The sequence below is a fragment of the Prinia subflava genome, chromosome 13, assembly GCF_021018805.1.
Source record: "Prinia subflava isolate CZ2003 ecotype Zambia chromosome 13, Cam_Psub_1.2, whole genome shotgun sequence".
Classification (NCBI taxonomy): domain Eukaryota; kingdom Metazoa; phylum Chordata; class Aves; order Passeriformes; family Cisticolidae; genus Prinia; species Prinia subflava.
This window is the reverse complement of record NC_086259.1, coordinates 3,498,941-3,516,732: the sequence shown is the minus strand read 5'-3', so window position 1 is coordinate 3,516,732 and position 17,792 is coordinate 3,498,941. Positions and strand designations below refer to the sequence as shown.

At 37.7% G+C, this 17,792-nt stretch overlaps 1 protein-coding gene across 1 annotated transcript; it reads left to right on the top strand.

Annotated features, from left to right (window-relative positions):
* The first annotated feature begins 2,087 nt into the window (after positions 1 to 2,087).
* GPATCH1 (G-patch domain containing 1) lies at positions 2,088 to 17,204 on the top strand. Its single transcript, XM_063410756.1, has 20 exons — positions 2,088 to 2,828; positions 3,823 to 3,957; positions 4,239 to 4,324; positions 4,704 to 4,864; positions 5,212 to 5,309; positions 5,442 to 5,500; positions 5,831 to 6,076; positions 6,858 to 7,005; positions 7,727 to 7,806; positions 9,218 to 9,422; positions 10,001 to 10,288; positions 11,364 to 11,545; positions 11,811 to 11,938; positions 12,191 to 12,324; positions 12,650 to 12,819; positions 13,506 to 13,716; positions 14,431 to 14,541; positions 15,001 to 15,125; positions 15,636 to 15,781; positions 16,891 to 17,204. The coding sequence occupies exons 1-20, from the start codon at positions 2,522 to 2,524 to the stop codon at positions 16,910 to 16,912; spliced, it is 3,042 nt and encodes a 1,013-aa protein (XP_063266826.1). The 5' UTR covers positions 2,088 to 2,521; the 3' UTR covers positions 16,913 to 17,204.
* Positions 17,205 to 17,792: the final 588 nt, after the last annotated feature.

Sequence of the window (17,792 nt, the reverse complement as noted above, 5' to 3'; positions counted from 1 at the left end):
CAAATAGTATTTATGGGGAGGAAAAAGAATAAGATGACAAATTGGAAAAGCAGGGCATGAGGCACAGTAGCAGCAGTGATGTGAATCTGCTTTGAGACTGTTACAAATTTACAAGACGGAGTAGATTATCTCCTTATCAAGAAATTTACTGAGTAACAAAAAAACCAATATGAAAATGGTACAAAACTCAGTGTCAGGGCTTTGGACAAGCACAATATGATTTGCTGTAGGTGCAGTCTCCAGTGCTGCTTCTTCACCTTAGAGGTATTAACTGCAGCATTATCTTCATTGAAAAAAATCCCATTTACTGTGAATTCACTAATATGCTTGCCGATTCCACTGTGAAATCACTTTGGAAACAAAACATTGCAGTTTATGTGGAAACTGAGACCAAACATGGGCAAAATCATCACCACTTGTCCCAGCTAATGCTTGCCTTTAATTGAGATCGACAGATGAAAGTGTGGGTATTTAAGAACAATATGTGTTATCTCTTTATTTTCCAGTCCTTTAAAAAATGAAAAGTAGCCCTTTGGAGACGCTAAAGCAATGCCCCAGGGGCTGACCTTCAGGTGACTGTTTTGTCAACTGATACAACAGCCCTGAGCTGGCAGGATTAACATTCAGGGAACATTCCCATTGAATGCAAGATAAGGCTAGATAAGTTTGTCTCTTTTTGTTGTTTGTAAAAAGACGTGAATTTTATACTTCCTGTGCTTATTTTTTTTTTCTTTAATGTGATTTAAAAAAACCCTTTAAATGAATCAAGTTTTTGCTTTTTTCTTTTATATATCGATTACACAAATTTTAGTCTGAAGTTCCAGTGACTCGCATGACTTAAAACTAATCAACAATTCTATTTGAAGAAGTGGTTTTAAATAATACAACAAAAGACATAAAAAGGGACTTCTATGCCTGATCTTCTTGATGAACCAATACAGAACCAGATGTTGAAAACTATGTACTAGAAAACAAAAGCTTGAAGTCCAGGTATGGCTTTAGGTTTCAATTTCAGCCTTACATCAACTGGAATCCAATGTGAACTTGCATTCGAAAATGCAGATTGTTTGGGGGTTTTTTACCAGACAAATTTCTGTAAAAAATTATTTGAAATGTAAGCTAGTCAGTTCCACTAGTGTATTAATTCCACTGCAATTAAAAAAAAAAAAAGACATTGGAATTATTGTCTTATATAACAGCTACAAAAAGCAATTGTCACTTGGTTCAATAATTGTAAAGGAGAGAGTTTACCATGGAGAAGGAAATACCACTGGGATGCAAAAGTAATTCTAAACTGAGAAAAACCTTCACGGGGTGGGGCGGGGAGGGAAGTTTCAGTATTTGATTACCCCAACTCTTTGAAGTGGTCAGACAAAACACTCAAAAGATTCTCTGTTATCACTGTGCAAAAAAGGTTTATTTAAGCCGGTGTGTTAAGTCAAAGTCACATAGTATCACTATTCAGGAACAATTGTTTTCTAAACAAAGTGAAACAGCAAATATGCTAACAACTCGTTTTGCCTCTGTATGTTCTAAGTGCTTAGTAATAGTGAGAAAAGATAATGCACCTAGATAGTGTCTGTGGCTTTCTACTATATTGTTTGTAAGTGAATTAGAGACCTAAATGAAACAGAGTACTCCCTATTTGCATGGAACCATGTAAGTATTTCCTACGGAAACCTTAAATCACATGAAACTCCCGCAGTTTGACTTTGAAAGAAACCAGTTCCATGTAAACAAATTAAGAGAAACACTGGGATAGAGAATACACAGAAGTCTTGCCTGAAAAGGGCAGGAATCTCTGAAGACTGTTTTATTTTCAAGGATTTCAGAGAAACTGGTGATACTTTAAAAAGCTGTGGACTCATGGAATCTTCGGCGCAAATCAAAGTGTTTGGGGTTTTTTTTTAGGGGGGGAGGAGAATAACAATGCAAATCAAAATCCAAATTTTGAACACTTGGTGCTACTGATGAATACTGGTCTTTGTACAAAATACATTCAGTAAACGTTTCTCTCTCGATACTGGACTTCCCAAAGAGGTACAGAGACACCTGAAAGTGCTCAAGGATGAAGCTCTTTGAGGGAAGGTTTGAATGCCCATACTTCTGCCCTGATTTCTGTGCAAATTCTTGAACAGCGCACAAGACAACGTGGTTAGGCAAATTTTGCCATGTATTTGCTTAAGTGTACAATGAAATCCGCAACTCCGTTGATTTGGATTCAGGGTGGAGTCCGCTTTACACCTTGATTTAGATAAAATCTGTTTGTCAGAGTCATGCTGCCCTTTTCCTAGCCCTGAGCCCCCTCACGATGGTTCGAGGGAGCTATCGCACGGCTACTGACCACCGACACTTTGACAGCATGCGGCGTTCGTAATTTTTAAAGACACCAGTCAACGCTGATGGGGAGCCGGCCACGGCCGCTCCGCGGAGCCCCTGGGCCGCCGGGGCTGGGGCTTATTCAGCCAAACACGATCGCGCTGGAGGGACCCTGCGCCCGGGACAGGCTGCGGCCCCCGCCATGCCCTCCCGCAGGAATAGGGACCGAGAGCGGCCCGCAGGACAGCCCAATGCAGCGATGAGGCCGAGGGGCACTGCGGGGCTCCGGGCAGCTCGGCGATGTGCGGGGGTGCAGGGTGCCGGTCCCTCGCACAGCCCGGGCCCGGAGGCGGGAGGGGCCGGGCGGGGCCCGCGGCTCCGCCTCCCTCGAGTGACGCCGCCGGGCCCCGCGCGGCCACCGTCGTGTAAGATGGCGGCGGCGGAGAGCAGCGACAGCGAGGAGGAGGACTTGGTGAGCTATGGAAGGCCGCTGCAGCCCCTGCAGGAGGGTAAGGGATCCTCGGCGGGTTCGTCTGCTCCTTCTCTGTCCCTCTGGCAGTGCGTTGTGGCGAACGCTGGAGAGCGGCCCGGCGGGAGGCGCTGGGGCCGGGGTATCCCGAGGGGCCTGCGCGGTCCGGTCCGGTTCGCGGCTGGGCGCCCTCCGCTCCCGCCCTTACTCTGGGGAACGGTGGGCCCAGCGCAGACCTGCTTCCCCCTGCTCCTGCTGCCGCGGGGCCTTTCTCGGCAGCCGTGCTGTCCTGCGAGGGGATCTGGCCCAGCACAGGGCTCCGCCTGGGAGCGGAGTGCGGAAAGGCCTTCCCGCACAACACCGGCTTGCGGCTGTGGCGGGGATATCCCGCGGCTTGTGGCAGCTGCTCTGGGTGGAGCCAGGTGCCAGGCTTTGCTTCTGTCCTTCCCCCTCCTCCCAAAAAGAGTACAGTTCAAGTATAACAGTTCAAGTGTACGCAGTTATGCTAATCTGACCGCCTGAGGCTTATATGGATGAGATGGACAGGGCATCGTTGAAGGACTAATGTACAGTTGTCACTTCCAAGTCTGTGCCACTTTATTCAAGAAATATTGTTAAAGGAGGATAAATGTTCGTGTCAAATTCCATGGCTTTTGTGTTTTGTTTCAGTTTAGACACTTTTGATGTGTAATTTTTCAAGCAATTACTGAAATGAAGAAATCCTGCCAGAGGTCTTGCATGCTTAAAAACTAAAAGTTTCCTTTTGCAAGAAAAAATCCAATGTTCTCATAAGTCAGTAGAATTAAGTATTTTGATGCAAACATTCATGCTTTTCCTTTACCAGTGTGCATCAATGCTGTATATGAATAGTTAAAATGGAGTGAAATAAATGTAAACTGCTGATGATTTCCACATCAGCGTGGCTAGTGCTTGATCCTGTTCTTACTTGCAAGATAAAAACGGCTTCTGAAGGAGTTGGGAAGTCACTTCTTCATGTAAAGTCGTGTCTTACTCCCTGATTTATTTGATTGCAGGTGAACGAATTAAAAAGCCAGTTCCTCTTCAAGAACAGACTGTTAAAGATGCAAAGGGACGATACCAGCGTTTCCATGGTGCATTTACTGGTGGCTTTTCTGCTGGTTACTTTAACACCGTTGGTACAAAGGAAGGTGAGACATTTTGCTGTCTCCAGGGAATGGTTAAATTGAGAACTATATTGCCATGTTAGTGGAAACAAATGAACTGTCACTAAGCATTTTTGTTCCTGCTATTCCTTATACTGTGAATAGTTGAAATAGTATTGCTGAAGTTATTTCTCCTTGAGTTTTTGGACTGTAATTTTACAAATATTCCTTTGATGTATCCTTAAGATGTAAGGCTGAAATGTTTGAATGTTTTTGAATACCATGTTGCCTTAAGTACCTTACTTAAATATTTACCTTCTTTAAAGGATGGACACCTTCAGCTTTTGTATCATCGCGGCAGAAGAGAGCAGATAGAACTGTTTTTGGGCCAGAAGACTTCATGGATGAAGAGGTAAATTTAGAAAGGAATTGAAAATTTGTGTAAATAGTTGCCATGACAGCAAAAATTGAAGTAACTTGAAATTTCTTCTTATATGCAGTGTAACTCTATTAGGCTATACAGACTATTTCATAGGTTGACTCAAGAAACTCCTGTAATGTCAGTATTAAAAAATAAAACTAGAACTCAACCTTTTCACTTTATCAGAAAACGCAAATACTTTTGAAACTGGTCAAGATATTTCCACCAAAGTTATTGCAAAAACAACTGTACAAGTGGCTTGAGAAAATTAGCAAATATGAAGATCATATGCCATTTTCATTACTATTACAGTAAGTAAGAATTTGAAGGATGTTTAACCTAAATGTTTTCATTTTCTATTTATTTCCAGGATCTTAGTGAATTTGGGATAGCACCAAAAGATATTACAACTACAGATGATTTTGCATCTAAAGCTAAAGACAGAATAAAGGAGAAAGCTAGACAGATTGCAGGAGTAGTTGCTCCCATTCCAGGAACCACTGCATTTGATGATTTAATAGGACCATCCAAGTAAGTAAATTTACATACAAGTTTGCCAAACCATTCCTTAGAAGTATTGTATTGCTTAGAAAAGTAATGTTTGAGCACTGCACTTGTGAGACTGGAAGATCCTGCAGTGTTACATTTCCCAAGTGGCCTCCACCTGGATTTTTGTTTTGAATGTGCAGACTTGTACCAAGTAAACATTTATAAACTGAAGGTAGTGTGTATGCAAATATTAACACATTCAGATTTGACTTAAAGCAGGATGTAAAACCAGAAGTTCAAATATTGTATATGTACATGATTTATCAACAAATAGTAAAGGTGTGATTTTAAGTAATTTTGGGGTTTGTTTCCTTTTGTTTTCTTCTTAGAATAACAATTGGGGTTGAACTGCTACGAAAAATGGGCTGGAAAGAAGGACAAGGAATTGGACCACGAGTCAAAAGAAAGCCATGCAGGCAGAAACCTGGTAAGTCCAGGGAAGTTCCTGAGCTAATTAACTTTCTTGTTAGTAGAAAGTTAACATTCATAGACTGATTAGAAAGTTGATTTTAAACCCTCTTTTTATGAATGTAACATGATGTTGTGATGTCTCTTACAGATCCTACAGTGAAAATATACGGCTGTGCACTACCACCCGGACTGTCTGAGGGTTCTGAGGTACTGAACAGCCACAAGTGCTCTGTTGACTTATGGAAGAATATGAGATAACAGATTGAAAAAAACAAAACAACTTCTTTAATGTCCTCAAACAATATTTTAAAATGCAGTTTCAAATATTCTTAAAAGTGTTTATAAATACTTTCTATGCTTAGTGTGAAGAAAGGTTTTAATGTGTAAATTTCTTCTTTTGCTACATAACCAGGTATAATTCATACACAATTCAGGAAATGCAAACTTGCCTAGGCTCGAGTTAACTAAATGTTGTAAAAGCTCAACATACAGAACTTTTGGTCATATTTGCTCTTACAAACTTTTATTTTGTACAAGGATGAAGAGGATGAATACCAGCCAGAGAATGTGACGTTTGCACCCAAAGATGTAATGCCTGTAGACTTGACTCCAAAAGAGAATGTCCATGGGCTTGGCTACCAGGGTTTGGACCCCTCACAAGCTTTGTTTGGTGCATCTGGAAGAGAACACCTGAATCTTTTCACAGGTGGTTCTGAAGAAACAAGCAATTTACTTGGTGATCTGAAACACAGTAAAGGAAGAAAACTAGGTATTACAGGTCAGGTAAGGACATTTTTAATGTGTTTTATGATTAGTGCAGTAAAATCCACATAAATTTTGGGTTTTTTAAGTGAAAAGCTCCTAGTCACTGCAGTATTATTGTAAGAAATGTTGATTGTGGTTTGAGAATAGTATTTTTTTAAAACTCATTTTCAAGATGTGGAAAAATCCTTAGGATGCTCAGATGCCTTCACTTCCTGAAACTGTAAAAGACAACTGTAAAAACTACCTGACTCTGAGTAGCTGGATGGAAAAATGTCCTGTGTTACTTTGATTAGGTGAAGTTAATATTCAGTATGTTTTTAATTTATGTTTTTTTGTCTACTGCACTTTCAGTATCTGTCAGCCTGAGAGGTTTTGTGTTGCTCCAGGCTATTTGTAGTTCTTATCTGGAAGCACTGTTGGTTTATATTTTCTAGGAATTCTACTTGTTTAATTTCCCTGTTAACTGAGATATTTTTTTCCTTTTGAGAACTTAACCTGCTCTTAGTCAGATTGCACATGTTATTTTAGTGCAACTAGTCTGCTGTCCTTGTCTTGTACACACCAAACTTGCTGTCCCTCCCTGCCAAGGGAGTGGAATGTGTTTACTTTTGTGCTCATGGAGGTGTGGTGTTTTTTCCCCACCTCAGTTTTTGTGGTGAAATGTACATTTTCCCCAGTGTATATATATTTGTACTGTAGATTTTATACAGATGAAGAGATACCCATGTAGATGTGTTCTGATACATGACTTGAAAGTATTTTTACACTTTTGAGTTCTCATTTAAAATATGTATTTTAGGCTTTTGGTGTAGGAGCTTTAGAGGAAGAAGATGATGATATTTATGCAACTGACACACTGTCAAAATATGATACAGTTCTGAAGGATGAGGAGCCTGGAGATGGCTTGTATGGCTGGACAGCACCGAAACAGTATAAATCCAAAAAAAGTAAGAAATGGGGTTCTCTTTAAAGAGCAAGTGTAATATGGGGGTGGGGGGGTAAGGAAGAAATGTAGTCTCTATTTGCCTCATATTTTAATTTTCAGCTTTGATATCTCAAAATTCGACTAGTTCTCCTTCTCTATTAAGGTGGTAAATTACAGAAATAATTTCCAAAGTCCTCCACTAATCTCAGTGTAGACTAAACCCTCAAAGTACATTTTCAAGAGGACAACATGTGCTGCTTTGTGAGATACAGCATTCAGTTGCACTGAACAAAAAAAAGTGATTGTGAATCACAGTTACAAAATATGACCCAGAACTTAAAAAGAGAACTTTTTTTTAGATAAACATCCACATTTTCAGATAATTTTTGTAAATTGTATCTCGATTCCACTTTGTTTTTACTGCACTGTGTAAGTGCATGAAATACTGTCATAATTTCACATTAGCTGTACACATTAATGGCACTGGTGGTGTTAGCTGTGCACAGTATGGATACTGGTACTTCGCTATAAGCCATGGTCAAACTGCAGCAATCACTCTGGTAGCAGTTTTTAGATGTGTAATAATAACCTAGAATCAGAACCCTTAATTTTAAATGAAAGATGGTGAATACAAACTACAATTGAGATTCATAATAGACAGTGACATATGGGAAATATTCAGAAAAAAAAATTGCCCCACATGCATGTTTTAAATATTGACCAACTCTGCAATCATTTTGTAGGGCCTGAAAGAGAATTTAAATATATAGGCAAAATCCTGGCTGGCTTTTCCTTGGCCTCAAAATCATCAGCTCCAATCAAGGTAAGCCATATTTTATATATTAAGAATAACATCATTCATCAAGTGAACTGTGCAGATTCTACTGCTTCTCAGTGTTTTTCTGTTCTTAAAAATAAATGTTTTGGTCAGCAGTAAACGTCGCTGAATGAACACAAAGCGCTGGGGGCTGTTCAGTAGAAACCTAAAATTTATCAGACCCCTGAAGGTACTGATGAAGGAACAAATGCCTTCCACATAATTCACTGCTACTTGCCACAAGGTTGGAGGAATGGTTTAATTTAACTTAAAAAGAAAAAAATATTACGTATTTTGGTTCCAGGTCTTTCATATGTAACATTCAGTTTTCTGTAAAATCAGGCCTGTTGCAGGAATAAGCAGATGGGACTCAGTTTCTTCATGCAGAAAAGCCCCATCTTCATTCACATAACTCTTTTTCATAGAGTTTTCACAAACCTTGTGTTCAACTCCAGTTGGGTAGTAGTTTTCTTCCTAGTCAGTTTATTGGTTAGAAGGTGTTTTTATGTGTATGTGTTTAGACTTTTTCTGTCCACAGGTGTTTACATATTTTCTTTGTGGATTCTCATGGGGCAGATCTTTTGTTATTACAGGTGCAGCTTATTTTCCTCTCTAAGAATAGGTTACTATGCAAACTGATTGTCATTCTCAAGATTCCTTCACATGGGAACTTAGCTAGCTGCACTCAGAAGAGGCAACAGGCCAGCCAGTAATTCACCAGAGCAAGGCCTGATTTTATAAGGCCTTTTATAATATCTCTAACTGTATGCAACAAGGCCTCATGCTTTGTTCACTTTGCTATTTGGTGACAATTTAGTTTCTTAGTCCTGTCTTCAGGTTGACGTAGTTCAAGTCAGATATATTCGCATAAATTAGAATGACAGTTGTATGACAGGGTCCTCTTTGTAAAGAAGAATATTTGTTTTGTATATAAAATTGCATTGTATAGGGAGCACAGAGATAACCTTTTAAGTAATAGCTTGAATGAAGAACGTGGAGAAAAGCACTTCAAAAGATGTTAAAATATAGTAAGCACGGGGGTACTCAGTAATCCAATTAATTGATTAAATCGTTTGAATTCAGTTTAAAAAAATAAAAACAGTAAGCAATATTAAGAGGTATTTTCTCAAATAAAAGCAGTGCACCTAAGACTTGTTAGTTTTTCTGTCACTTAATGTCCAGGTTTTTGTATTTTTTCATAGTTGTACATATATTGTCAATATATTTGTTCCCAGAGTTTGTATTCCAATGCCACTTACCGACTGGATCTAAAGGAATTGGTAGCTTGCACAATGTGTTTCTTCTGCTAAAATGTAAATTGAGGAATTCTTAGGTTGAGGTGACTATTTCTGAAACACATTTATAAACGTTGCATACAAAGGTGGATTTTTTTGTTTTATTGCCCCTTCTCCCCCAGATTTATCCCCCACCTAGCCTGCCACGAAATTACAGACCAGTGCACTACTTTCGACCTGTGATAACAGCTGGGAATGAAAACCACCATTTACAGAAGGCTTTGGAGGAGTCCACTGGGAAGCTGCAGAGTGATCCAGCCCACCAAAGCAGGCATGCCTTGAATGCAGCTCAGAGGAGGGAACAGCTAGGAGAGACTGAGCTGAAAGGTATGAGAGAGGTGACCACATCTTTGCTTGTGTTTCAAGCCTGTGTGTATGTTTATTTACAGAACAGTAAGGATTTGGTCTGGCTTTGAGTGCTTATTTTTTAGCATAAATATATCAAATCTAGTTACCATTTCATTGTTCACTTTCATCTCAGCAGTTGAATTGTTGCTGCAACTGTCTGTATTTTCATTTACTTGAATATTTTAAAAAGTATGTGTTGGATTGTGTTTTCTTGGGGAGGGTTGTAGCTTTTTATGACTGTAGTAGGCTGTGATTTTTTTTCTGTAAAATGATGTTTCACTGAAATACATTCAAATATACTAAAAATAATTTGTAACTGTCGCTCACATTTGTATCTACAATAGTAAACTTTATCAAGTTATATGTAAACAGCATAAAAGATGTAATAGTGGCCAAATTTTAATTTGGCATGTATGCCATTCTATTGTTAATTTCTGCATAAGAGCATTTTATTTGAATGTATATGCATGTGGTAGGGATTTTTCCTCAACTAAAGTGGAAGAAATAGTTCCAGTAAATTTTCATTTATCTTTTACTCTTTTTTTTTTCTGCTTTAGGTCCGGCTCCTTCTATTTTGGAATATCTGTCTGAGAAAGATAGAGAAAGGCTCAAAGAAGTGAAACAAGCATCTGAACAACAAATGAAAGCAAAAGCTGTGTCTCAGCAGTCACCACAGAGCAGATTCCAGTCACCCTCCCCAGAGGATGCTACTCACAAATGGCAAATGCAGCTGGGGGGACAGTTAGTAAATGCTGGTTCTAGTGACTTCAAACCATTTGCAAAAAATCCAGAAAAACAAACAAGATATGAAAATTTTGTGAAAAGTCTTAAACAAGGAGAAAAAGGTAAAATATTTCTTGATTATTTTTACTTCCCTTCCCCTCCTTTTTTTTTTCAAATTTTGAAGTACACAGGGACTGTTGGGGAAGAAGAATGGGCACCAGGGAAATTTGACAGAGGAAAACGTATAGTGACAGGTAGAAAACCTGGGGTTGTTGTTTTTAGTTGTGGTTGGGGGTTTTTTAAGCCCTTTTCATTATGTAAAATAAAATAAATATTTTCTGGTCTGAAGCCTCTTCTGGTTACCGCATTGGGACAAACTACTTGAGCTTTGAACCCATAGTTCCTCTGTTAAGGACTCGGATTTTCCCTGGATAAAATTTCAATCTTTTTTAATATTATTTAATATTATAAAAATATCAAATAGTTTTATAGTTATTTAAAGACAAATTATTTAATATTTAATACTAATTTTGAATTTTATTTAATATTCAGTTTTAAAATATTATTTATCAGTATTCTCTGTTATCACTGTGTTATGACTGTAAGTGCCTCCCTAGTCATAACAATGAAAATGTAGAAATGTATAAATAACTGGAATGGTTAAAGGTCTGTTTTACTGTAAGTGTATTTGCTTGGCTGGTGTTATTTCCTCTTCCCTCTGAAAGAAAAAGTGAACCTGTTGCTGCAAATCTGTGTGTAAACTCTGTATTTATCAGTTGGCACTTTACAGACCAGAAAGCAAGTTACAAAAGCCTAGCCAGGCTTAAACTCTTATGTTCTATGTTCTGTGTATCTATTTGATAAAGTTTTGGGGTTATACTTTCTGTTTTAATCACCTGTTAAACCCATTAAGTATTTTGAACATTCTTTAAAAGGCAATGCCTAAGGAATCAGTTTTACAAGTGAAATTATTTAAAATACCAATTTTTCATTTGGCAAATGCTGTCACTCTTGCTGTCTTGAAAAACTACCTCCATTTATCAGGGACTAACACAGCTGAGATTAATACTACCCTTAAGATAAATATCCATTAAATACTTGCAAGAACATTTGTTTATTACCTTATTTTTTGTCTGAGAAGCGCTGACCCAAAGGAAGCTGTCACCTGTGCTGAGCGTTTCTCTCCGTATCGCACAGGAGCTGCACTGGAGCGCTTTTTAGACCCGAACGTGACGGCGTGGGAGCGAGGCAGAGAGCAGGAGGAGTTCTTCCGTGCAGCCATCTTCTACAGATCCTCCAGCTCAGCGCTCTCATCCAGATTCACCCGCGCCAAATACGAAGATGACGTGGACCAAGTTGAAGTTCCTCGAGACCAAGAGGTAGATGCTGCCTGCAGGCTTTTCATACTGAGGAGCTGCAGTTGTTGCCTTAGCCCTGACTTCCTTTTTCTTTTAAACTCTTATCAAGATATGTCATTATTTTGTTGCCCTTTTGTTTAGCAGCTTTTGAAAACACTCGGTGCATACAGAGTAGTGACTTGTTAAACAGCATTTAAATATTGATGGATTTGTTCTGCTCATAAATCTTACAACAGTTCACTAAGTTGTTCCTTATTTATGAGCTGTAAATGTTTGCCTTTTTCAGAATGATATTGATGATAAGGAAACAGCTGTGAAGATGAAGATGTTTGGCAAACTCACAAGAGACAAGTTTGAATGGCATCCTGATAAGCTGCTGTGTAAAAGATTTAATGTTCGTGATCCATATCCTGAGTAAGATATTTGATACTTACATATTTAGGAATTTTTATAAATTCTGAGTTTTTCATTTGCTTGTGGAAAATCTGGCTTGATGTTTTCTTGTGTCATAAGGTAATACAGAACTGCCCAAAGATTTTATTTAGTCATGAATTATGGTGACGTCTGATAAAATAACATGCATTAGGGGCTTCAGCTTACTGTAGCTAATTTCTTTCTTTTCTGTGTTGAAAACAATAATCAGCAAACAATTTTATTTCCCTCTAGTTCTCATATAGTGGGGTTACCAAAAGTGAAACGAGACAAGTATTCTGTTTTTAATTTCTTGACTGTGCCTGAGCCCACCACATCTGTAACTCAAGCAACAAATGAAAAGGTCCAGGAGAGTAACAGTCTCAACAGTAAGTTCTTTGTTACTTTATTAATTTAGCTATACATGAGATAATAGTAGAGAAAAGGCATCTTTTTCATTGAGAACCTAGCCACATGGCTTTTTTTCATCAAAAAAACCCAAACAAAGGAATTGAAAATAAAAATTCAGTGACTTAAAAACTGAAGTTAGTGATATAATGCTAATTTCTTCTGTCTAAAAGACATTTATAGGTCAAGTATTCATTAGATTTTGAACATGTCAAACAGAAGAAGCAGAGTAATTTAAAATCAAGTAGGCCATGAAATGCAGAATATTTTGGCATGGAGGTGATTTTAATATTGTGGATGTTTCAGAACCAAAGAAATCTTCCAGGTGGGATGTGTCAGATAAAGAGAAGGAGAAGAAAGATTCTATCAGTGAATTCATTAGTCTTGCTAGATCAAAAGCTGATGCTCAGCAGCAGCCACCAGTGCCAGCAACAGAAGAATGTGGAACTGGGACAACTGAAACTCCTCCCACTGCAGTGAGTTTATAACGGGGTTTGAACTTAAAGGGAATAGCTGTAACCTTGACAACCAGAAATAAGATGGGTTAATATATGAATTGTTCTAATACGGGTCAGTGTGCACAAGAGCCAGTTCAGGATGAGCAAAGGCATGAGATGGTACTTTGAAGAATTCTGAGGTTGTAACTCTGGGATGCAAGATGTTTACAGCTTACTTCTGATTATACTTAAAGTACAGCTTAAGAGAAGAAAAAATCTAGCTCAGTAGTCTTGGAACTAAATTCAGTAACTTTATCACCACTCTGCTCACAGGCACAGAATATATTTATTTCTCCTTTCCATAGAAAAGAGTGCATATTTTGGGGTGAGAGGTGATGTTTTCCTTTTGCTTAAATTTAATATTATATAATTGAACTTTCAATTAATGAATTAGAATTTATAATATCTGGGGATCTATTTTCATAAACTGCACTAGTCTTTGTAGGACACTGGCTTAGTTCCTCAGTGTTTCAGAGCTTTACTACTTGACTCTTAAGATTGTTTATTTCACAACTATTGTGCCATCCAAATATTTTGTAAATACCTGTCAACATGGTTGAAATTATTCCTTATCAGAGAGAGATTGTGCTTGAAGTTATTCCTTATTGGAGAGAGACTGTTAGTGTCTTCAGTGTTTAAATACATTTTGTTATGGTGCTATTTAGGAGGTAGCTGATGAAGATCAGAATCAGGAGGAAGAAAGTGGACGACCACCCATGGACTTATTTAAGGCCATCTTTGTGAGCTCCTCAGATGAAAAATCATCTTCCTCTGAGGAAGAGAGTGATGAAGAACAGCAACCAACTACTTCAGAAAGGGAGTCAGAAACCACCAAGCAAGCTGACGTACCAGACAGTTCTTCCTCTAATTTACAAGGTAGTACTTAATGGATGTTCATTTTTATGCAACATAAAATAAATACCATGTAAAAGTTTCATTTCTGAATCACACATTCTTGGACTGTTAGGACAGTGCTGTGCTCCTGTGCAGATCAACTGAGATTGGTGGAGCTGGTTGTGTAGAAAATGCAAATAATACAGCTCTGAATAAGGCCTTGCATGTTACAGTGTTATTAGCATTGTCATGTAGCTTTTGTGTAGATTTTACAAGAAAACTGCTGTATGAAATATGCCTATTATACAGTGAGGGGGAGCAAACATCTAGTGTAAGAACGTACTGAAAATGAAAATACTTTGTTCACTTACTGTCACAGTTGGTTCTAAAAACATTTAACTTTTAGTGTTTATTAACCTTGTACATTTCATGGAGTTTTTTTATTCATTCTGAGTAATGGAAAAATAACACTGTTACGAAAGGGAAGCAAACAAATGCACTGATAGTAATTTAATTAATAACTTTAGAGTTTAAAAGGTAAATTTTGGTTTAAAAGAAAAAAACCTACAGTATGTTGACATGTTTCAGAATGTCAGCTACCCAGTTGACCGAAGCAGTCCATGGAGATAGAGGATGCTGATCAGTTTGATTTCTTAAAGGTTTTTAGAAAGCGTTCTTGAACTTTCTTCAATACTTCTTGGGAAAAGTATTGTCTTCTTTTCCTTGCAAATATAGCAAGTTTTGGTTTTTTTCTAGAAAATGTTACTGCTGCAACTCATTCTGGCATTTCTTCGTTGCCTGCATCAAAGCAGGAGCTGGATGCAACAGAGGAATTTGGACCCAAGTTGCCACCAGCTTTTTCTTCTGGTAGGTTCTGTAAGCATCTAGAGTGTAAATTCTGCACATTGAAATTGTATATAAAATAGATGATATCTCTCCTTAAAAAAAGCATTTGTGAATAGGCCATCTATCTCTTAAATGTAAACAGGCATCAGCAAATGTTTTGTTGCCATGCTGTACCCTCTTTCCTGTGTACCAGTTTTAAGTCTATAGAAGTAATGATAAAAAAGGGATGTGAAAATATATGACAGCCTTGCAATTTCATTTTTTAACAGCCTGCAAAGACATTTAATTATAATAGGGATGTTGCAGGTAGGAGTTTTAGACATGTAATTTCCTTTTTAAAGTTAGGGCTTTTGTTTGTTGAACTATCATATTAGGTTAAAAGTAATACAGAATAAAATAACAAAATTGCCCTATTTTTGTTTGGTGTTTGTTTATTTGTTTGTTTGTTTGTTTTCTTTATGCATTTGCTTTGTACTTTAGGCACTACTTCGCAACAACAAACAATGGTGCCAGAAACATTTCCTGGGCCTAGTAGGAAAGAAAAACATAGGAAAATCAGAGAGAGGCACAAGGCTAAGAAAGAACGCAAACGCAAAAAGGAAAAGGTATTAAATTTAAATACTGATTTTTGATTTATTGATTCTTTGATCTGCCTTTCAAAATGTTTTATTATTTATACCTGGTTGTAGAAAAATATATACTGGGACTAGAATTTAAGCAACAGAATTTCTCTGATGTTTTGGAATGACAGAATTACCCTGCTGTGATGCTGCTTTTTCCATATACACATATGTGACTGTGGGTACAATGCTGTGGGTGGTTTCATGTTCTGTGTGCGAGATGTCAGACACATTCTGGGAACTGCATTCATGGCTTATATACAAGTAACTGTAATGAAAAGTCTATTTTAGGGAGAGTTGAGTGCTTAGATTAAATGAATTTTGGTTTATAATTTTTTAAGCTTAGTCTGAGTAGTGGAAAAGAGTCATTGATAAGTGTTCTGTTTCAGTTAAGCTTTGAGTCCATACTGAAATAAACTTTTTTCTTTTGTTGACATTCAGAAAAATCCAAGTCTTTTACAAGGAGATAAAGGATTATTTCTGTTCTTTTTACAGAAAAAGAAGCATAAAAAGCAGAAAAACAAAGGAAAACACAAGAATAAAAAATCAGAAAAAGACAGCAGCTCAGACACTACAGATAGCAGTGACAGCCTTAGTGATATGGATACCACAGGCTTGTCACCTAAAGAACTTCTAAGAAGGTAAGCAGAAAGGTTGCTTAAAGACTTGCAAATTTTACAGTGTGTAACTAAAATATCAGTTTATAAGTTGTCATTTTAGTGAACCGATTTGCAGCAAATGTGAATAAGCTGGTTTCTTTATGAAGATAAAATATTGCTCACTTTGGTGAGGAAAGTACAAATATTAGACATTTTAATCTAGAAGGTAATTTTAGGATAAAAGCCTCTTAAAGGCCACTAAACACACATGCCTAGCAGGGCTAATGGACATGATAATTAAAGATGATTGATATTTTTGGAAGAGATTTTGAATTGGAATGAAAAATTGAACCTAGTGTAGGTGGAAATTCTCATTTTCATTTATCCACTTCTCTTACTTGGGGACATTGGAAGAAACATTGTCTGCTAAGATTCCTAGGTCTGTTGTGTGGCACTGATGCTTAAGCATAGTCTGTGCTTCAGCAGGGGACACTGCTTGAGTCATGTACATGTCTTCTAAATTTAGACTGTGCTATTACATTCTTACAGCCTAGAGACTTGAAGATAGTGCTAACGTAAGTGTGAAAATCAGAAAAGCACATTTCACAGTATTTTGCACACATGCTTGAAATAAAGTAGGAACAAACCTAACTGTCTCTAGTGCAGATCATAGGCAGCTTCAAAAATGTCCCACGTGGAACAGTCACTGTATTGGCTTCTGTTTAGTGTCTCTTACTGGCTGAGGGATTTGTTGAATACCACATCCATCTGGTCTGATGGTAAAGTGATTGGGGTTGAGGTGTGAAGTGTAATGGGCAGGTACTAACTGGCATTTGAAAGGACTCTGCCTTCCATTCCTTTGGAACTGAGGGGTAGTTATGTATTTTTCATATTAAAAAACAAACTGCTACTTGGATTTCTGAATAGCTAAAATACATTTTATACATTTTGCACAAAACAGATTTGTTTGTACAAGCAGTTGTTTTGGAATCTTTACATTTGCATGTCTCTCATCACTGAGAAAATTTTGATCTAGTACAACTCAGATCTCTCTCTGAAATGAAGATTTAAAGAAACTGCTCAAGTAATGGAATGTTCCTAATGTGGTGTGTGACTGGTGTGACCTTTCTCCTTTTTTTCCTCCCTTTTAGATTAAAACAACTTCAGTATTGAAGAGCTCTCTTGCATTCTTCAGTATTGTGTGACTTGATCTCAAATTTTTGATCTCCTCCATGATGGTAGATCAGTGGTGTATAATGTGAAGCACTATAGATAAAATATTCATATTGAATTTCTGTGAAAGTAAATGTGCATATGTTTATTTTGTGATGTTTCATGAGTTGGAAAGGTATGGATTATAGAACATTGAAAAGACCCCTTTGTGGGCATAATAATCTGAAATACTGCAGGCTCTGTTTTAATTAATTAAACAAAGCATTTTAATAAACTTTATTATTACAAATAAGTTTTGTATAGTGAAATTTTTTATGCCTAGGACCTCTAAAATGCTGGAGAATAAGTTTCAGTCTTGAGTTAAGTTAGGAAGGTAAAACTAAAGCAATGTAAATTTTTTATTGAGTGCAAGTATTTTTATTGAATCTTAGTGCAGAATTTCACATCGCAGTTTTTGGCTGTTATTTTTTTGCCTCTCCAAACTGCATAACATTTACTATAGCAGCTCTAAACCAATGACCTTTGATAGAATTACAGAGTATGCTGAGTTGGAAGGGATCCAACTCAAGGGATCCATCAGGATCATCAAGCCCAAGCCCTGGCCCTGTGGAGTTCATTTCACATAAATTATTATGGCTCATGAGCTAAAAGATCATATATGTTTATAAACTGCCTCATTTGATGTAGTTATAGAGAAAACTGTTCATGCTGCCTTTTGTCTGCAATTGTCATATTGAAGAATAATTTCGATATGAACCATGAAATGGCAGTGAGCTGCCTGGAGGTGGTGGGGAGCAGCTCCGTGGCCAGCGTGGAGCCCAGGCAGGAGCTGCGGGTTCAGGTGCTCTGGGAAGGGCTGGGCCCCGTGCCCAGGAGGAGC

Bases quoted from the DNA above. Each gene is read 5' to 3' on its own strand.
- GPATCH1 (XM_063410756.1), top strand. From the start codon at position 2,522: ATGCCCTCCCGCAGGAATAGGGACCGAGAGCGGCCCGCAGGACAGCCC. The intron at 7,006-7,726 runs GTAAGAAATGGG...ATCATTTTGTAG, and splicing joins ACAGTATAAATCCAAAAAAA to GGCCTGAAAGAGAATTTAAA. The intron at 9,423-10,000 runs GTATGAGAGAGG...TTTCTGCTTTAG, and splicing joins AGGAGAGACTGAGCTGAAAG to GTCCGGCTCCTTCTATTTTG.